We start from the raw sequence: 21,109 nt of genomic DNA, 5'->3' as shown, positions 1-21,109 counted from the left end.
TTCTGCCCTAGAAGAGCTTACAATCCAAGAGGGAGAGGGGCCAGAGCATAAACACGGCAAAAGCACCTCCTGTGTTGCAACATGAGTGGCACATGGTGCTATTCTTAAGTTCAGAGGAGGGAAAGGTCAGTTTTGACCAAATCTCACTGCCACAAACTCCCTGAGATCACCCAACTCATCTTGGTTCCTTAGCTACTATGTGGGCCACCGAATGAGACTTTAAAAAGTTCTATGATACAATTATCTCACTGAGACAGAATTTGACCTCTATATGTCAGCACCTTGGGATGTGACAACCCACAAAAGGAATCTCCTTCAAGGAGAACATTCCAGTGCACTCCAACTTAGGCACAGAGACATGGCTCAGCATGGTAAGCAGTGCAACAGTTTGTTTTATGTATACCATGGGAAAATATTTTGTGCCACATTTTCCTTGCTCTCTGAAATTTTAAGATTTAACACGCTTTTGCTGGTCTTGCATCTATAAAATGTCTTAGGTAATGTATCAAATAATGTTGAGTTTTAATTTATATTCCAAAACTGATCATTACCATGCTATGAAGTATGAGTAGTGATAGCTATTTTTAAAAATAGTTTTCTATAGGAAAAACCTTGTTTTATAATTATTATTGCTTATAATTATGTATTTTACTTTGATTATGTTTTGCTCACTGAAAACAGCTTTTCATCTTTTAATATCATTGTACAATTTCCCCACCATCAGACTTGATGTGCAAAGTAATGTGAGCTATAACAAAGGCAAGTCATCATTATAGAGAGAGAGCAGAATTTAGAGTAGAAATGAAATTTCATGATTTAATTTTGGCAATTGGAATTAGTTGGATTTTCAAATTATTGAATCAAAAAATTAAACACAAATAGCACATACTCATTTATCTAACAGGTAAGCACTGACTGGGCCAGCGTGTCTCAGGCCCTGAGGGTACGGCATGAACATCAGGTTCTACATCCTCACATGGCAGATATTCTAGTTGGGAGACCTACAGGAAACAAATAGTCATGTGATAACAGGCACTGATGAGGACTTCGGAGAAAATGAAGTGGGACGAGGGCACAGAATGACAATGTGTATTGGGGACGTCCTGATTGGGGACGTCCAATCAGGACGTTTCCTCTGTTTACATTCTTACCCTAGGTGATTTTATAGATATTCATATAACCATCAATTGGCTGAAATTTCCCACATTTATGGGAAATTTATGTTCCAGCTCTCTCACCCTTTAAGGGAAGACTCCTATTCGAATGTGCACATAGATGTCTAGGAAGCATCTCCAACTTAAGATGGCCCAACAGGGATCTTTGTCCCACTCCTCCCCCAAATCTTTCTGATCCTCTAATAAGGAAACATGTGCTCTGAGACTGGAGTGAGGGGATGAGAACCGGTAATATATTTGATAAGTGTGTTCCAGGCACAGAAAAAAATAAACACAAACACCCTTGTTGAGAGGGTGTTGGGTATCATCTGTGCTGGGCGCCCAGGAGTGAGACTGGGGCATAGTGAGGGGTGGGGGGATGCACCAGAAGAGGGGGCCAGAGGCAGTATCAGGAGCCACATCATGGAGGGTCTTGCAGACCACCATTATACTTCATACTATGTTGCAAGTGAGATGAGAAGCCACCAGGAGGTTTTACATAAATAACTGAAAAAACTGGATATATATACTTTTAAATGGGCACTAGTTGATGGTATATGCTTCAGTACCAAAAGTGGTCATGGAGGCAGTCAGAAATTCTTAGATATGTTTTCAAGGTTTTGCTGTCAAGATTTGCTAATAGGTTGAATACAGGGTGTAAGAGAAAGAGGAATCAAAAATCCCTTGGCTGATGGCCTGGGAAAATGGAACAATGTGGCTTACGTGCTGGCTGGAAAAGACTGGATTTGGGGGACGGGTAGGACAAAGATCCCTGTTTGGGCCATCTTAAGTTAGCAATGTTTCCTAGACACTGTGCACATCAAATAAGAGTCTGCCCCTTGAAGGGTGAGAGAGCTGGGAACATAAATGTGGGAAATTTCAACCAATTGATGATTTTTAAGCCATGAATATCTATAAAATCACCTAAAGTCAGAAGTAAACAGAAATGTTTTTGTGTTTTTTTTTTTTTTTTTCAGAGAAATGTTTTGATTGGATCTTGGGGCCCTCTAATATTTAAAGTTTGAGGAGATATGAAAGACCCAGAGGAAAAAGGTCTAGGAAAGAATAGCCATAGAAATGAAATTCTTATAAATCCATCATGCAAATGCTGAAAGAATACTATACATGTAAATCCTTACACACACACACACACACACACACACACATACCTACTAACTCACTACCTGAGATTACTACATTAATCCAGTGACCACCAGAGGTCACCTTCTCTCAGCACCTGCCACCACGCCTGATACCTAGCTATCCGGATATTTCAGGATGGGCCAGTCAATGTCAGCCATTTGAGGCTCACAATAGATGTTGTCTGGACCACTGCCGGATGCTCCTTGCCCCTACTGCTAATAAATACCGTGCATGCCAAGCTACATCTCTGAGGAAACAGCCTCAGTTTAGGAAAATTCTGACTGGCTAGAAGAGCTGAGAATGCCAGGGGAAAATTCTAGGACCAATAACCCAACCAACAAGGCTCAAACCCACCAGAGCCTAATGACCAAAGGCTACCTGAGTATTATGAAGAGTGTGGGAGGGAGAGAACATTAACCCTGAGGAGTACTGGAAAGAAAAGGAAGGGAGAAATCCTTTAAGTTTTTCTTCTCGGTTATACTAAGACCTAGAGCCAAACCCTGGGATGAATAGAGTGCGCAGTCAGACCCTGCTTTCAATTTCTGATCCCAGCAAATGTGGCTCAAAGCTGGGAGCGTGATCTCATCTACAGCAGCGTAACTAGGATAGAGGGATCTAGGGAAGAGGCCTACACTCGCAGGCAGGCAGGCACCGGCCAAGAAGCAGGGGAGCCAACACCCCACAACCACTTTGGGGCTCACTCTGGAAGTGAGAGAGAGGCAGAGAGGCCAGCGGAGGAGCTGGAGCTAAAGATATGTTGCAACTGTGGGATTTGTACTCCTCTCTGTCCTTTCAGCAAAGAATTTCCTTCCCACATATTGGAAGGCTGTTAAAGCTCCCCCAGGCATTCTGTCCACCAGGCTCAACTATATCAGCACATCTTCATTAGCGGAAAATATTTACTAACCCCCCACCTGGGCACTTGGCTGCGCTGTAAGCTAGCCCTCTAGCTGTCTCTGGCCATCCTTTTCTTGACTGCTTACTCCTTATCACAAATGGCCTGCCCCCTGGCCTTCCACTGGCTCGTCCAACGCCGAGTGTTCCAGAGAGCTCCCCACTGGACACTCCATCCCTCACAAGCCCGGCCGTCATGGTGCGTGTAGGAAGAACAACCATCCCACTGCAATTCTGTTTGTACATTTCATTATCAGGCTGAAACCAAGAATTAGAAACTGAAACTGAGAAAAACAAGACAGAAAACTTGAGGAGTGGTGACATCATGGAAATGCTGAGCTAATAACAGAGAAAGAAAATAACATGGTAAAAAAAAATTATAAAGATGGAGATGATAAAGGTGAAACCCAGGAACAATGGAATGCCAGGCCAATTGGAAAAAAAAATTTTTTTTAAGGATTCTCATTAAAAGTGTGGGAAACAGTTTAGCAATGTGACCAGAATTGTGTGAGGGCAACAGCTCAACTTTACACTCTCCCTGATAAAGGAAAGGAAGGTGTGGGCACAAGTGGGGCGGCCTAAAGAGAGAGAAAAGAACTAAAATTTCCCAGAATAGTTCTGTTCTGGATGAGGAAGGTACCCACTGGAAAGAAATGGTTAGCAGGGACACCTGGGTGGCTCAGCAGTTGAGCGTCTGCCTTCAGCCCAGGTCATGATCCGGGGGCCCTGGGATCGAGTCCCACATCGGGCTCCCTGCATGGAGCCTGTTTCCCCCTCTGCCTGTGTCTCTGCCTCTTTCTGTGTCTCTCAAGAATAAATAAATAAAATCTTAAAAAAAAAAAAAAAAAAAGAAAAAGAAATGGTTAGCAGAAGGAAGCAACTTCTATCATGGAGGTTTGGGAACAGAAGGGGTTGTGGTGGGGTATCTAAACCCCACCTCACCTGGCCCTCAACTCCTTATCGACTGCCTGTTTCCTCCAGATGCTGCTGGATCCCAGCAAATCAGTCTGAAAACCCTGGCTGTTTTGTCAAATTGCTACATCTAGTTGGCCCGTGCTGAAGAAGCCAACAAACATACGTCACATCAGCTTTATCCTGCAGCTGCTGCCCATCACAGAAAGACCACAGAAAGCAGAGCATATCCCTGTGGGAATTCAGCACATGGAAAGGCTGGCAGCAGCCCAGGGGGTCAGCCTGTCCCACCCAATGGCACCAGTCAGGGTTCTACCTAACTGGACCACAAGGACTGCTAAAAACCTAATCCCCAGGGAAGTTATTTGCTGGGTCTCTCTCACTCACTCCCAGGCCCTGGGGTGCTTTCTCAACCCTTGTGGTCAGGAAACATTCTCTGAAAGATATCTCAGTGGAGTCCACCCGGGATGGGTGCAGGATTCCCATACTTGAATCATGGTCCCAACTCTTGCTCATTTGCAGTGTGAGCATTGTCTTGCTTTACTTTTCGGAGCCTTAATCATCTCACCTGTGAAACTGGTGTCTCAAGGAAACCTACCCTACCCTACCTCACACCGTGGCTTTGAGGAAACTGAAGTTCAGGCTACCCCTAGTTTGTGAACACAGTATTTATTCATAAAATAGTTGTGAAGAGGTGCTCTTCCAATGGTAGTGAGAAGTCAGACACTATTCTTGTTGTGAAGAAGCTAAAAGTCCAACAGGAGAGATGGTCATACAAATAATGAACAAAACTGCAGGGTAGGCAGGAATAAGGGTTATAATAAGAGTAACCAACATAAGTCTTCAAAGAACAAATGAATAATTCCGATCGGGTGACTAGAGGAGGCTTGAGAGAGAAAGGACATGGAGAGAAAAAGCAGCACTTCAATAAATACCATTAATATGCGAGAGAACTGTGTGAAAGCTCCCACAAAAATAATACTCTGTAAATGAGAGCTGACCTACTGTTAAGTTTTATGCCAATAAGAGAACTTCAATTGTCCCTAACCCCTAATTAACATATCGCTCCACTGGGGGAATTTACCTATATTTATGTTTATGTTTATACATCCTTCTCTTTCCACTAACCTCAGTTGGGAAGAGTTTTTCAAAATTTGGCCCCTGCCTAGAGTCACTGGAAGAGTTATTAAAAATGGAAATTCTCCGGATCCCTGGGTGGCTCAGCGGTTGAGCATCTGCCTTTGGCTCAGGGTGTGATCCCGGTCTCAGAATCGAGTCCCAACATCGGGATCCCTGCTCCCTTCCTCTGCCTGTGTCTCTGCTTCTCTCTGTGTCTCTCATGAATAAATAAATACAATCTTTTTTAAAAATGGAGATTCTCTGGTCTCCACCAGAGTCAGAATCTGGGGAGGAGGACCCCTGAATTTGCATTTTTAACAAGCTCCTTTGTGGTATTTATGCACATTACAAACTGAGAGGCAAAGGCAAAATCCTTACCACTGACTTGTTAGTGCGACATAACACAAGGGATCATGTCAAAGTATATGAGTGAGGACCAGGAAGAGGGAGAGGCCTCCAGCCTTGGGAACACAATTGTCTGCTCCTTGTCACCAGTGGCCAAACCTCCACTCTAAGGGCCTCCCCCCACACCACATGACTACTGGTTCAATCCCACGTTCACACTTGTATTTCAGACTCTAGTGATGGATGGTAGTTTGCATACTAGATCCACTAACTGTTATATTAAATATATATATATATATATATATATATATATATATATATATAGTATGTGTGTATATATATACACATATTTATATAACATATCACAAAGAATAATAATTGGTTCTGACTAATCAAATATTCCAACCAAGAGTTAATATCCACAACTTACCTAAGTTCACCAATTTGCAAAGAACTCTGGAGCAATAAAAGATATCTAACTTCAAAACTATCTGGAACATAATTTAATCTTTTTGTTAATTTTTTTAAAAGGTTTTCCAATCTCATGGTGCCTCAGGCCATTATTAACATAAATGCTCAATATATATGTTCTGAGCTTAATGACCATCAATCATTTTCCTCCTTCAGTCCTGCAACTCAGTTCCCATGTTTGCTGCCAAGCGCACACTGTCATGTGTTCCCTCTCACTGATAGGAAGGAGAGTGAATATTGCTTCCCTCTTTACCCCTACTACCATCAGAAGGGGTCTGAGGATGTACAGAAGAGCCCATGAATTCAGAGCTGGGGGTTCAGAGATTGACAGCTGTTAGTGTTTCCCTACATCATCACATTTTATGTTTAGTTTATGAACCCGGTGTGAATTCCCCCTTAATTTAAAGGCCCCCTCATTCAGCTACATTGCAATAACCTGTCAGAGTAACTCTCCAGTGAAAAAGCCTTAAGATGCTCAAAGGATGTATTAGGTTGAACCCCAAAAACTGCAGTTTCTGTAGGTCAACACCAAATATCAAAATTTTCATATGCATCAATCAAACACCAAAACCTGGGAACACTATATGTCTGTAACCTGGCCAAATTGTGTGTAAATTACCTTAAGCAAGCTTCTATTTGCCCTTGTCCAGTGTATGGTTCATACAAAACAGAAAAAAAAAAGTGTATGTTTTTAATAAATCCCAAGTATTCCCCTACACACACACACACACACACTCACAGGAAAAAGAAAATCACTGCTCTCTGGTACATGCATTTCCAGAACATTCGAGTAAGAAAGAATGGCTAATTCGTACAACAGAATTAATGAATTAATGGATTAATGAAAACAGGGCATATCCCTGCCCCCGACCCCCCACCAGCCATCCAATTCTTCCCCAAATTCTGACTTGAGTCACCTTTTAGGGGAAAGGAATTTCCATCTCAGTGCTCACCTATGTGCTAATGGGACTGGGAGCTCACCTCTGGTGGGTCCCACTGGGCACAGAACCATTGTTTCACAAGTGCTTGAAAACAGGAAATTGCCACATCCTAATTGCCATAGGCCCCGTTCCCCGCAAGAAGCATAAACACAGGTACATGGTGAGACCCTAAACTGTTTTGGCAGGACCACTCTCAAGTGGGAGAACATCTGATTAATCTTTCATGTCCTCTCATTTAGAGAATGGTGTCTCCCCCCACCCCACCCCACCCCCCGCCCCAGACCAAGAAACACTGCTATGTGAAATGTCTTGATGCTACCACTTTTACACTACAAATCCACAAAGCAGGAGAGACCCAGCAGGCTGGGAGAGCCTTGAGGATTTTTGAACTTCTGAAAGTTAAAGGGATAGAAAGAGGCAGTCAAACGGCACAGCTAGGATCTACCAGAGACAGAAGCTTCAAGCACCACAAACACAATGCAGGTGCATCTGACCCAAGAGGGAGCAATTGTCATATCTTGCCTCAAACACTTCTGCTTAATGAGAAAATAAAATAGAAAAGGAATCCCCCAGGTATTGTCCAATAAGACGTTCTAAAAATAAATATGAAAAAGGATGCAAATCTCATTTCTTTGCTCACTATAAAGAAAGCAGTGAGGGGTTAAAGGAACCTTAATGCTATTGCTGGGGCCCACAGATTTCTCAAAGAGGAACCTATGAAGGATTGGCTTAAAAAAAAAGCAATATTTATAGAGAAAGGGAAAAAAATTAAGATAAAGATTCTAAAAATGACTCTCACTGAGGCCCAAAGAAATACAAGAACAGCTTTGGGCCCTCTGGTTTTCATGCCTCCTTTCTGTGGCTGGAAACCACCTTCCTGAGGTCACTCACAGCTGAAAGGGCCAGCAGCACGACCAGAGAGGCCCACCCCACAGGCTCTGAAAGTAAGATGCTCAGCCTATGCCTGACAGTCTCAGCAGCCATGAAAAACCATCCAGCCAAAACCTATTTATCTGACCAAGAATACAAGAGGTATTTTGGAAATGCTTGCTTTTGTAAGTTAAAATGGAACAACTGTCATCTCTATTATTTTTATTATCACAGTCATTCTCTTTGAAGTATCTCTGGGAAGTATCACTGTCCTCTTCCAGAGTCGTTTTACGGTTACTCCATCAAAGGGGGCGTTTGGGGAACACAATGTGGTCAGTGAGGATGCCGCTTGTCCCAACTTCTCATTTTCTCTTGTTGAGTTACCTGCGTGAAACCTTAAAACTGCCATTCGGGTTACAGACCTACCTTTGAACTTCTCTTTTGGCAGATCTTGGTTAGTACCACCCATTACTTAACATTAAAAAAAAAAAAAAACCCTCATTACACTACACGACATGTACATACAATAAGGCCTTTGTCCTTAAAAGAAAAACATAATTTTCAACAGACTCAGCTTCCAGAAGCCAAGGGAGCTAACATCCAAAACCCAGTATAAACATTAAGGCTTGTGTCAAGGTTTCGGAGCTAGCCTCACTGGAAGGGGGAGGAAATGACCAGCATCAGGAGCAACCAGGATGGGGAGGCATATTTCATTGAGACTTTTGAAAGCAAAAGTGAGATAATCCCAGGTCCTTCCCTCTCACACCTCCTGTACTGTCACACACATTGCTGCGTTTGACAGTAGGATATTTCTATAAGAGAGAACGTTCCTTTTGTCACAAAGAAAAGCAGGTCTTAATGTCTATAGGACTCAAGATTTTCAAATGTGAGTACATTCCTTTCAAAGGGAAAAATGTGTTTTTGTAATGATTATTTAGGATGTCTTTTATAGAGAGGGTTGACCTTCTGTGACAAACTCTCTGGGAGAATCATGTTTTGGAACTTGGAGTTCCATTCTAGGGGGAGCTAGCTCAAGTGTTAACAACCCAAACTATAAACAGGAAACTCCAGCCTGACTCCTACTCAAGTCCCAAGGTTGCAGACCTCTCGCTGAAGATATGGGGCTTGCAGAGACGACTGGACAAGGTTCTTAGACTTGCAGACTTCATCTCGTAAGACATAAATTCACCCAGGAAACTACACTACGACACAGAGCATGCTGTGGAAGAGAAGACGGCGCAAACCCTCGGAGCAGGTGACGGGACAGCAGGTTGCAAACATACAAAGCTGCATGGATTTGTAGGGTCCGCATGTCCAAATCCAGTCCCATCAGTGAATCTGGGATTAGCCTGTAAAGGGTAAAGTCCCACACCACGGGCATGCATGAGTGACTGTGGTTGGTCTGAGAGCAGGACTCTGCACACTCTCAAATGGAGGGAACTCACAGGTGCCAGGCTCAGCAGGTCCACTCAGCAATTAGGTTTACATCCTTGCCTCCCACCTGCCACCTCCTGATCCAATGGCAAGTGCTGTGAAAGGACAACTAGACCTCACTATGAAAGCAACATGGTGAGTAACTATCTGTAGATCGACACCAACCAAGCAGGTGAGCCTTTGAAGATGAAAAACAGAGGAGTCACCCATCTTGCTAAGCCCCAAATACGACCAGCGTTCTCCATCTTTTATCAGAAAAGATAGCAGTCACCTCTATTGAGGTTCCATTGTCTACCCCGACAGAAATTCACAGTAAACATATTTCACAAGTGTCGACAAAAATTGAAATAAGAACAGTCCATTTAATCACTTCTTAAAAGCATTGCATTGACAGTGATAGTGGCAGTGGCTATCATTTCAGAAGTGCTTACCATATTCTAGACCCTGTTCTAAGAATTTTACATGATTTTTGTTTGGGGTTTTTTTTTAAAGATTTTATTTATGTAAAAAAAAAGATTTTATTTATGTATTTATTTATCTATGTATTTGAGAGAGAGACAGGGCCAGAGTGTACACAGTGGGAAGGGCAGAAGGAGAGGGGGAGAGAAAATCTCAACCAGACTCCCTGCTGAGTGCCAGGCCCCATGCAGGGCTCAATCTCACAACCCTGAGATCATGACCTGAGCCGAAATTAAGAGTCAAACGCTTAACTGACTGAGCCCCCAGGAGCCCCTAGAACTTTACATGTTTTAACCCACAGTTCTGACCAAAGCCCTATAATGAAGACAAAAAGATACAGAATATTAGGCAATTCACTCACAGCCTTACAACTATTAAGGAGTAGACATAGGAATCACGACACTATTGTTCCCCAAAAATATACTCATTCAATTATCTGCTAAAAACTGGTTTACGGCATACCCTTCATTTTCCTCTATTCAAATTCTTGCCCTTAATAATTCCATTCATACTGTTCCCAAAGGCCTTTCACAAACATCAGTGCATTTAATCCACACACATCATCCCAGTTAATGGCTCCAGTCAACAGATTAGGGTCTGTATTATCATTCCTCTTTACAGATGAAGCTGAAGGGTACACACACCATTGCGACTTGCCCAGTACTCACAACTAAGGCTCAGAGAGTACAAGTCACCTGTTCAGTGATGCACAGCTACCAGGTGGGCCCCATGAGACTTGAACCCATCATTTCAGACACCAAGGCTGCCATTCCATAGCTGTACTTCAATAACAAAGCAGATATTAAGAATTTAGTGAAGGAAGAAAATATTTTTCCTGAAGATCTAGCTACGGGATTACATTATATCATAATATTTTTTAAAGCACTATTAGCTTTAATAGAACAAACTTGAAAGTTTATAATGGTAAGATTTTATATTAGCCAGGCTCTTTTATATTGTTGCTCTTATTAATAATAATAATAATAATAATAATAATAGCCTCAACATGGCCTTGTCCATTTTGCACATAACTATAGAAACATTCCAAAGATGTTTGGAAGAGTATATTACTTTTATCCATGAAATTAGTTTTGTTTTGGTACCTTTTAAAATTTCGTGTGGTATTTATTCACTTTTGCTAAGATCTTTCCAAATCAAAGTTTGGAAAATTTGTTATTTTTGCACTAAATTTTCAAAATCCCTACAGCAATCTCACTTTGGATTTCTATCAAACGGGGTTCCACCAAATTCCATCTATGATGAACTCTAGTCCATGTGAAAATGTACAGCAGGTCCTAGACAGGTGGGCACCACCTCTAATCATTTCCAATAGTCCAATAAGATGATGAGAAAGTTCTTTTTTTGATATTATCCTAGAATCTTCCGTCTAACGCTGCAATATTTAATACCACTGGTCGTTTTGTTCTTCAAGCACCTTTTGCTTTGGCCTACACTTTCCTGGTTCTACTCCTTCTTCTACAACTACTTTTCAATCTCTGCCATGGGTTTCTCCTTTTCTACCTTCCCCCTTAAATATAACCCTTTAGAAGAAATAATTAGAAGATTACTCTTGCAGGCCCATTTCTTGAAAGCTCAATTTAGACAAATAATTTATTCCCAGAGTTTTTGATGTGTATTTTAATTCAGGCAGTTAACAAATTTCTGTCCTCTGGTCCTGATTTCTCTACCAAGCCTATTGGGCTCTTCTACTTGGAAGGTCTATATCAAAGCCAACTCATCAGGTCTAAACTCATTCTCACACACCCATATCAATGACCTCTTCTCTTCCTACATTGTCTATACCACTGGTGGATCTCTCAAAATTCCCTCTAATTCACCCCATCTCTCACTTTTGCCATCTGTTTCTATGAACGTGGGTTCTAAAAGTCCTCTGCAAGTCTAGGGGTCCTACCACATTGATAGACTTTTTTAAGGTGAGCTACCCAATTTTTATTATTATATAAAATTTGTGCCACCACTGAGAACACATCCTATCATGGTAATATTTACCAGATGCAATAATTTGCCAAATGAGTCATCCAATAGCATAGAACAAAAAATAGAATTTTGAAAAGTGAGTTCTGGGAAAGAAACTCTCTATTCATGTGGCAGCAATCTCCTCTAGAGATGCCAAGTGATTAGCAAAGTGACTGCTACAGAAATACCCTAGCATATCACTCCACCATAATGACACTGTATTTTAATACAGTGCTAGGCATGGCTTGGAGTCCTTAATACTGTATATTCTAGAACTGGAAGGTGGCTAAAGAAGTTCAAAAGAATCAGCAACATTGGTTTACCCCAATGTGTCCTTCCATCCCCACTGCCCATGCTACTTGTCTCAGCAGCTTGCTGTTTGCTCTCCCCTGACCACAACACATCCCTGGAGTCTGCTGTCCAAACTCCAGCCTTCCCACCTTTGAAATATACCCACAAAAGCTCCTACAGGCATTTAGAGAGAACACATCTTATGGGGTCATGTAGCTGCACCAAAATACGAAATCCTCCCAGTTACCTGAGTGGAAACGATCTCCTTACTACTGCACTCAAGGTCCTCCCCTGGCTGGTTCTAAGCTTTCTAACTCCAGCTTTTACCAGATCTTCATGCACTCGGGACCCTGCCACTTCCCCAAGCCCCAGGCACACATTCCTCTGTGCCTATCCTCCACCAGGGCTGTGCCAACACCAGCCTTCCTCCACCCAGATAATCCAGTCAGAATTCAACTATAACTCCCTCAGTACTTGGGTTCCAGTGTATTAGAGTGCTTTTCCTGTCACTTCTGTGGGACTTATTTACGCACGGGTCTTTCTCCCCCATTAGGCTGTGGGCAAGAATCTGTCCTATTGGTCTTTGCCTCCCTGAGGTGCCCAACCAGCACAATGCTCCAAATACAGAAAAGGCTAAAGATAATAAAATAAAATGAAAGGGGAGAATGAAGTGTGGAGAGAAGGAAGAAAGAATAATATTATTGAAATTATAACCTGCTATCCCCAGTGCTTTGAGTAGCATTTTATAGAATTAGAACTGGGAATCAAGAGGTCTTAAAATATACACTCAGCTCATTTGCTGATCTTAACCAAGTTCAACGAGCACACTTGACCTCCCGGTGCCATGAAAGGTAGTGTTACTCGTATTCTTTTTATCACAAAGGAGTCAATATACCATCAGCTGGACAGAAGTGCCACAGAAGAGGGTGTGAAAAAGTGATATCCTTTATTTTTGCAACAACTTTTTATTTTTAAGATTTTGTTTATTTATTCATGAGAGACACGGAAAGAGGCAGGGACATGGGCAGAGGGAAAGCAGGCTCCCTGCGGGGACTCAATCCCAGGACCCTGGGATCTTGACCTGAGCCAAAGGCAGAGGCTCAACCACTGAGCCACCCAGGCGCCCTAAGCAACAAATTTTTATCAACTGACTTTACTTTCCATCGTTTTTCCTTGCCTGACTTTTCTGACCATGTCCTCTCCTTCCGCCTCACCAGATCTGTATCCCAGGCTGGAGAAGGGCTCCTCTTCCTCGGCATTATTTCCTACCCTGAAAACACAGCTTACCATTGGTGCCCACTTGAAGGGCCAGAGTCTACAAATGAAGTGAAAGCATGTTTAACATGGGATGGGGCAGGGAAGGGGAGCACAGGAGTAAATAGGCAGCAAAACCCCACTCAAGTCTGGAACGGGGTTGAGAGACTTCCACGAGGCGGGCCAGGAAAATCCCCACGCTGCCAGACCACTAGGCGGTTTTTCCAGAATTACGGCGCTCGCTCCTGAGTCCCAACTCTATCCCTCTGCCAATAAAAGTACAAGTGAAGGTGACCCCACAGGCATAGAGATGTAAATACCCTGCAGAAAAAACGAGGCCCCTCTTCCATGGAAAGTTTTTTTAGTGTTTAATGGAGAGCAAGGGGAAAACTTATACCAGGGCTCGCAGACCACTGGACCAATAAGGAAGCGGCCTAGATCAGCCCAGTCCAAGTCTGGAGGGACAGAAAACCCCACAAATGCTCCTGACTTAGCCCTGTTCATTCATAACGATGGGTGGGCTTGGCATCCTTCTTCCCATGCTGCTGCTTTTTTTTTTTTTCCTCCCTATTCTGATGAAACTTTGCATCCTCTTCCATGTGAGGAAATAAGAATTTAAACAATAATGTCATCATCAACAACAACAACAATGAATCATTCTAGAGAGCTCACTCCATGCCAAAATCTGGGCCAAGCCTTCCACGCTGCCTCTCGCTTCATTCTCACGGCAGCTCTCTGAGCTTCTGTCGTTATCCCGCTCTCCAGATGAGGAAACCAAGCCTCAGAAAGGTAAGGCAACCTTCCCAAGTTTACCCACCGGTGAGCGACAGAGCCTTAGATTTGGCCTGCCTGATGCCAGCGCCAAAGCTCTTTGCCAAAATATGATGCAATGCCAGGCAAAAAGCTGCCTGAACCGTGGGTCTGCCTTTGAAAGGGCCCCCCAAATTCCAGACGTGGTGTGTGCTACAAGACCAAAATCACTCTAACCGCCCCAAGGAGAGCCTATGTCAGCTTTGCAGAAATTGAAATAACTCCCTGAAGCCCTTGGCAGTATTAACACTTTTTTTTTTTTTTAATAGTAAACAACTAGTAAAAGCAAGTTGGTTTAGTGGAGAAGGCACTGGCTCCACATCCCAGTCTGTCTCTTAGGAACTGGATAACCTCAGGACATTTGCTCTGCCTCTCTTAACTTCAATAAAGCATGGATAGAAATAAGTGCCTCAGAGCTGGTACTGGTGAACTTGCCAGCACAATGCTATAAATAAGTTACCCCCACCCACCACCCCCCCTCCCCCGGCCTTAAAACTGCTCTACTGGATACCCTGTTTTATGGAAAGGCAACGGACCATAACACCTTCTACACAGAAAATAAACAAACAAACAAATCCTGATCACCTCCCTAGTGAGCATCCAAAGTCTAAACATGATACAAAATAATTTTCAAAAAATAGGACAATCTATGTATATGTGCACATACCAAGGGCAGTATCTGAACACATCTGGACTACTTCACATTCTCTCTCTCTCTCTCTCTCTCTCCCCCCATCTCTCACTCTTTCTCTCTCCCTCTCTCTCTCTCACACACACACACACAAATTGAATCCTGATACATTATCTCCCTCATTCTCAAACATGTGTCTCACACTTGTTCAGATAATAGATATCTATTCTGTAGCCAGCTAATTTAAACAATAAAAAAAACATGAGGATCTTATAGAGATAAGGCACCCCAGAGGACTGAAGATGCTGGTAGCTACTTGTTTAGTGACAGAGGATTTTTGTGATTAGAAAGTAGAAGACAGCAGACAAAGTCTCCACTGTTCTCACCACTCGGTTGACTCCGAGATAGGTGGAGCCCCACTTCTTGTAACACCAAATTTCACATCGCTTTTTATGAGCAGAGGGTCCATTTCTACATTGCGCCTCTGGATTTAAAAGAGGAAATTTAAACCTCAGAATCATGTTTTTTGCTGAACAAAATGTATGCCAAACTAAGCTCTGACTGACTTCTGGTTTTCTGAGCCCTGGCCCCCAAAGTTTTCTCAGGTTTCCAGTACCGGGCCGAACTCACTGGCTTGTCCTGTTTCCTTTTATGTGACAGTTAGGTGGAAAGGGACAAGAAGTAGGAGTACCCCCTCCCAGGCACATGTGGTGGATTTGAGGATGCCCAAAATCCAGAGAATTGCTTTGGATTCATTATCTGAGTGTGACTGACTCTTATCAGCTGTATTTAGGAAAGGCACCTAGTGTTTTCCTAGGCATTCTGGGGGGAAAACAAGTTCCAGCAAAGGTGGGCAGGGGGAATGATACAAAACAGCAGTAAGTCTGAGCCTTCCTTCAAAAAATCGCCCCATAAAAGACTGTATTTTAAGGTGAGGAATAGCCATGCTTTCCCTTCCAACTAAACAATGGAGCACTTGCATTTTTAATCTCAACTGCCCACCAGATTCCCTCAATTTCATGACAGTGGTCCAACTTCTCACCTTCCCCTTGAGTAGATGAACTGAAGCTTTTTGATTCCTCCACTTTAAAACTATATCCATCATCAGCTAACAGACAGGTTATTCTTGGATCACAGCTGATTCTGGCAAGATGCTGGGCCTCAGCAGATGAGGATAAATGAGAATACAATTATTCAGTTCTGCTTGCCGCAGCCACTACCCCCGCTGTCATCCTCAAAATTCCCACAGAAATGAGTTCATTCCACCTTCAAAACATTTCAGAGCTTAAAAGTTTAAATCAGGCCAAGTTGATTTTGTGGGGTTTTCAAGCTTTTACACTGTAATTATATACAGGACTTTGTGCCACCTATTTCCTCCCAACTGTAACATTTTACGTCTTTTTTAAGCATACGTTGAGGTTAGCTTTTTTTTTTTTTTTTTTTTGTACATGTTATGAAATAAGATATGAGCTTGTGCTCAGCTTTAGGTACCTTTCTGCCAAAAGGCTGGACCAACACAAACTAAATATGACTATTTTCTTTATCCAAAGTACAGTTTTGACTATTACATACCCTCTTAATGTACATACATAAAACTAGCTCACAACTAAAGCTCCCTGCAGGTCAACCGAAATCATAACGAGATTTTCCTTTCATATAATGTGATTAACAAATGTGAGCTAACTGAACTCCAAAAAGACTCAAAGGAAAAAAACAAAATAACTCATGCGGCACCAAGAAGTAAAATAACTCCACAATTGTTCTATTTTTTTTTCTTGTTTTTTCATATCTTTAACTAAGTGAATAGCCTGTCCCACTGGATTATAGGTATATACTCTAGAGACAGATGAAACTGAGAGCGAGTTCCAGCTCTATCTATGAAAATATGAACTTCACAAGCTACGAGACTCTCTTAGCCTCGATTTCCACCTCTGTAAAATGGGAGCAAAAGGTCCTAAAGGATTTTTGTGAAGGTTAAATGAAATAATGCAGGCTTAGGGAAGTGCCAGCAAGTAAAGCGTTTCATAAATGTTGTTACTATCGATATTATCTGCCTGCTGAATATGGCCATGTTCCAACCTAAGTATAAAAATGCCAACCAGCCTTACAGCAGTCCGAGGTGCTTTGAAATCTGTGGTCTCCAGTGGATCCCCTGGAAACTTCCAAGAACAGACACAGATACAGAAGTGGCCAGTCCTCCATTCCTTCTCAATTTTATCAAGTCATTACAAATGTTTGGGAAGCACTGACGATGACAGCTTGGGTCCCATAATCCTACCCCCCTGCAAGGTCAGGATAACATATCACTGAACCTTTCAGCTCCTGAAAGAACTCTGAAGCATCCTACAAATAACAAGTTGGGTGGCCGAAGTCATGACTTCGTGTGTTTAGAAAGGATTTCTGACTGTTCTCACTCAAGTCAGATACTTCTAAATGTTAAAGATATAAATGAATCGACAGTCCTCCTCAACTTAATCAATACCTTTCCGGCATAAATAATCATTCCTATGTGAATTCCAACTGATTCATCTTCTCTCTTCAGAGTCATTATTTCAGCTTCAAAATGGTAGGATTCTCACATCTATTTTATTATCAGTAAGGCTGTGCTTTCAGAGAAAGGCACAATTTTACATCCTGAGGAGAATACTGAAAAGGGAGATTGCTCTGTGTAGAATTTTTCGTAATGTTACTCGGGAACAGTTTGCAAATTGTATATTTAAGCTTTCTAAGTAGTAAGATTGCTAAGGAGAAAAACAGTATTTTCACATGTGGGGCTCCAAGCACATTTAAATGTTACTCAGGAATTTCCCCTGAAATCTTAAGAGATTAAGATAAAACAATTCACTCATATTATACAGATAAGATCAACGAAGGGGGAAGGTTATCTCTCCCACCTCCACCCCCACCCTCTACACACTGTATTTGTAAATATACTACGGATACGAAATTTAAACACAAAGCTTCTTTTGAACAGGTCCTTTAGGGAAGGATCACTAATTAACATGGCAACTCATAAACAAAATCCAAAGAGCCCCCCTCTCGGCTGTCCTATATTTAACCATCTCAGCACACGTACTGCATTTTTACTTCTGTTTCTGTCGATTCCCTTAGTCTTCAGAACCTGCTAATCATTTGATACAGGCATTCACCTTCACTCATTTATCATTTTGCAACATTGACCTCATCCCTTGTCATGAAAAGGTTTGGGTAGTTGAAACCCAGATGGCTTGGCTTTCTACCTAAATTGAGAAGAATCCCTTCCCCAGTTCCATACAGCATATTGATCTGATAACTAGCAGTCATCTATCACTTTGGGGCTTTGCATCTGACTGCCTGAATGTTTCTCCAGCAGGGTTTTGTGATGTGTACTTCTTAACTAAGTTTTGCCAATAGTGATTGGCATGTAAACACTCTCAAGCAAAAATGTTGCTCCTGGTGAGTCCCTATTTCATCTCAGAACTTCTTGTTCACATAACTTAATCTCCCCCATGTGGTTACTCATTAGATCTTATCAATAACTCTTAAAATAAATCGAAACAAATTATTTTTTTGAATCTATTGGCCACTGCCCGTGCTAACTAAGCGGCTGACAGCCAAGTGTCATTCTCTCTTAAGCATGTCTTTTTTGAGTCATGCTTCCAGATCAGAAATATAAAGGCTGTTTTTGAGATCTTAGGGCATAACAGGCAAAGAAATCCAAGATTACATCTTGTCCTCAGGTTTCTTCTTTGTGACTGTCACCTCTCTTTCCCCTTGTCACATATCTTATTCCTGGCCTTTATACCTAAATGTTATCTCATCATTTTCGCACTAATGCGATAGAACCAAGGCAGAAAGTTTGATGGCAAGTATGAATTGATGGCAACAGCCATTCTGGGAACAGACAACAATAATTATCACCAGGACAGTGCTATACAAAGTCCACCTAATTTTTTTTTTCTGTAAGGATGATGTCAAAAGTAAGAATCCTAAGCCTCATGAAATAGAAAGTACCAAAGTTATAAAACTCAGCAGTTCAGCTGAATTCAATTCAATTTTGTAATGACTAAAAATGATTTTTAAGATCTGGTTATATTATTACATGTAATGGATTCACCTTGTCAAAGGAGCAATTGACTTCACATTACCTGATCCCCATACTTACCAAGCAGACACACATTATACAAGGATTGTCTGTGATAAATGGAATCTGGAGGACTTCACCTTCATTTTCACATTTTGCAACAGAACCTGAAGTAAAGGGGGAAAAATTCATTTACATTTTGCTTAATGGCATTATTGCAAACATTTAAATTTTTACACTAATCCTCTTTTGAAGCACCAAATTCAGAAATTCCTGATGAGTTTTAAATCACCAAACTCAACAAAAACAAATTCCCTGCCCCCCAATATTATTTTAAGTAGTTTTATTTCATGTTTAAAAAAAAAGACTGTCATATATAGATTTTCTGCTTTCAGATGGCTGAAGCACAAATCCAACTATTTCACTGAATCTTTAAAAATACTCCTCCTTGATGAAGGTATTTCAACTAAACACATACCCCCATATGCAAAAAAAAAAAAAATTTCAATAGGGATAAACAAAATTCAGGACTGCGTCAATGAATAGGTCTTTATATGAATCTGCCTCGGATTGTCTTTTGAGTTTCAATCACTTTTTGAAATAATCTTCTCCCCTCTTCTCTTAGAAATGACTTAATATTTTCTTTTCTGCACCAGGTGTCAGTAAAGTATGTCCTTCAGAACAGCAGCTGAGGTCTTCACCTGCCTGAGAGCGTATCATTATAATATCCTGCTATCGTTACCCTTTTAAAATGTGACAGTTTCTTTAAATTCAAAGTCTGGAGAGCCAGCGCTTTAAAAAGCACTCCTAACACGGAAGCTATATTGAAACCCTATAGAGTGAGAAAGAAGGATGTGTGGAAAACGGTGCGAATTTTTTCCTTGATACGCACAGGAGGAGAAGCGATCAAAAAAAAAAAAAAAAAAAAAGGTCGAGGAAAACAACCGCAATGAAGACACTTCTCAAATCCCAACAGAATGTGTCGGATCACCAGGCTGATGTTCACAGCCTCTCGGTCCTCCATCCCGAACCTCCTCGCCGCCTCCCCCCGCTTAGGGCGGCGGGCTCCGCTCCATCCCCGTCGGCCCGCGGGGGCCCGGCGCCCAGGTGCCCGCTCCCCACCCTCCGGTCCCCGGGGCCAAGCCAGCGCCTCCTCTCCCAGGTACCAAGCCAGCGTCCCGGAGGGCCGGTCCCTCCCGCCCCCTCCCCTACCTGTCAAGAAGGAGGAAGCCAGAGACATGGGGACCCCCGAGCAATTGAGCAGCAGCAAGACGCAGCAGGTAATCCCGGGCGAGCGCCGGCAGGGACGCTCAGCCAGAGCCCTGACGCCGGAGAACCAGAGCATCGTCACCTGGAGGGAATCCCGGGCGCCTGCAGGTCCCGCGCCGCCGCCTCGGCTCCGCACCGCCGCTCGCAGTCGGAAAGGGCTCTCAGCCGGCGAGTCGGGAGACAGTCCGCGCAGGAGGGAGGCGGGCGCCCGGGAGCGGGGGGGGGGGGGGGGGGGGGGGGGGGGGCGAAGGGCGAGGGGCGCCAGGGAGGAGGGGTCCTGCGGCCAGGCTCCTCCAATGCGGCTTTTTTTTGGGGGGGGGGGGGAGGTGGGGGAGTTGCTCGCAGCGGTTCAGCCGTCCGCCGCCCTGCGCCAGCTGGGGCCGAGGAGGGGGATGTCGGAGCCGCCCGAGATAGGCCGAGGAGGCGCGCTGCGCCGCCGACCGCGCACCGCCGCCCGGGCTGCAGCTACTGCCCGGGGCGCTGCCGCTCCGCCGCCGCCGCCGCCGCGTCCTCCCCCCTGCACCCCCACCCCCGCCGGGCCCGCCGGCTCCCCGCCCGCCCGGCCGGCCGGCGCGCGCGCTCGCTCCCGCGCCCGGCACAGGGGCGCACCGGCCGCGGCCCGGATCCCGCTGGGGGCGCCCGGGCGCAGGGAGCCGCGCGCACCGCCCTCCGCGCAGCCCCTCGGGGGCGGCCGCCAGCGCCGAGGCGCGGATCCGGGCCGGGCGGGCGCGTCTGCTCCGCGGGGCGCGCTCCGCGCCTCCTCCCTTCCCCCGGGGGATCCCTCCCTCCCCTAAGCGGGGATGCACAGGACCCCTGCGGCCGCTGCGCTGCCCCGACCTTGGAGACAGAGAATGGGGCGCAGGGGCGCCTCTGCACCCTGCTGTCTCCCAGGCGCCCCAGCTTTGGGAAGGAGCGACGGCTGGGGCGCAGGAGGGGCCCAGCAACTTTTCCCTCCCCGCTTCGCGTCCCCCTCTGGCGGGGCCGCGACAGCGCCCTGGCCGGCTGAGCGGACCGAGGGGCGAGGCGCCCGCGACATCAGTGGCCTGTGCTTGGGTGTCTGTGCGTCCCGACC

General features: G+C 44.0%; 1 protein-coding gene across 2 annotated transcripts in view; it reads right to left on the bottom strand.

Annotated features, from left to right (window-relative positions):
- BMPER (BMP binding endothelial regulator) overlaps window positions 1–20,268 on the bottom strand; it is a 242,340-nt gene extending 222,072 nt beyond the window's left edge. The window contains exons 1-2 of one of the 2 annotated variants that reach the window (XM_025464605.3): window positions 20,120–20,268; window positions 18,850–18,935 (exon numbers count right to left, since the gene is read on the bottom strand). In XM_025464605.3, the coding sequence (XP_025320390.1) occupies window positions 18,850–18,864 (15 nt within the window). In that variant the 5' untranslated portion in view covers window positions 18,865–18,935; window positions 20,120–20,268. Of the gene's footprint in view, window positions 1–18,849; window positions 18,936–19,980 lie in introns of both variants that reach the window. The other variant, XM_025464604.3, reaches the window with a different exon arrangement.
- Window positions 20,269–21,109: the final 841 nt, after the last annotated feature.

Source organism: Canis lupus, chromosome 14 (assembly GCF_003254725.2).
Source record: "Canis lupus dingo isolate Sandy chromosome 14, ASM325472v2, whole genome shotgun sequence".
NCBI lineage: Eukaryota > Metazoa > Chordata > Mammalia > Carnivora > Canidae > Canis > Canis lupus.
The sequence above is the reverse complement of the archived record's forward strand: the minus strand, read 5'-3'. Positions and strand labels throughout refer to the sequence as shown.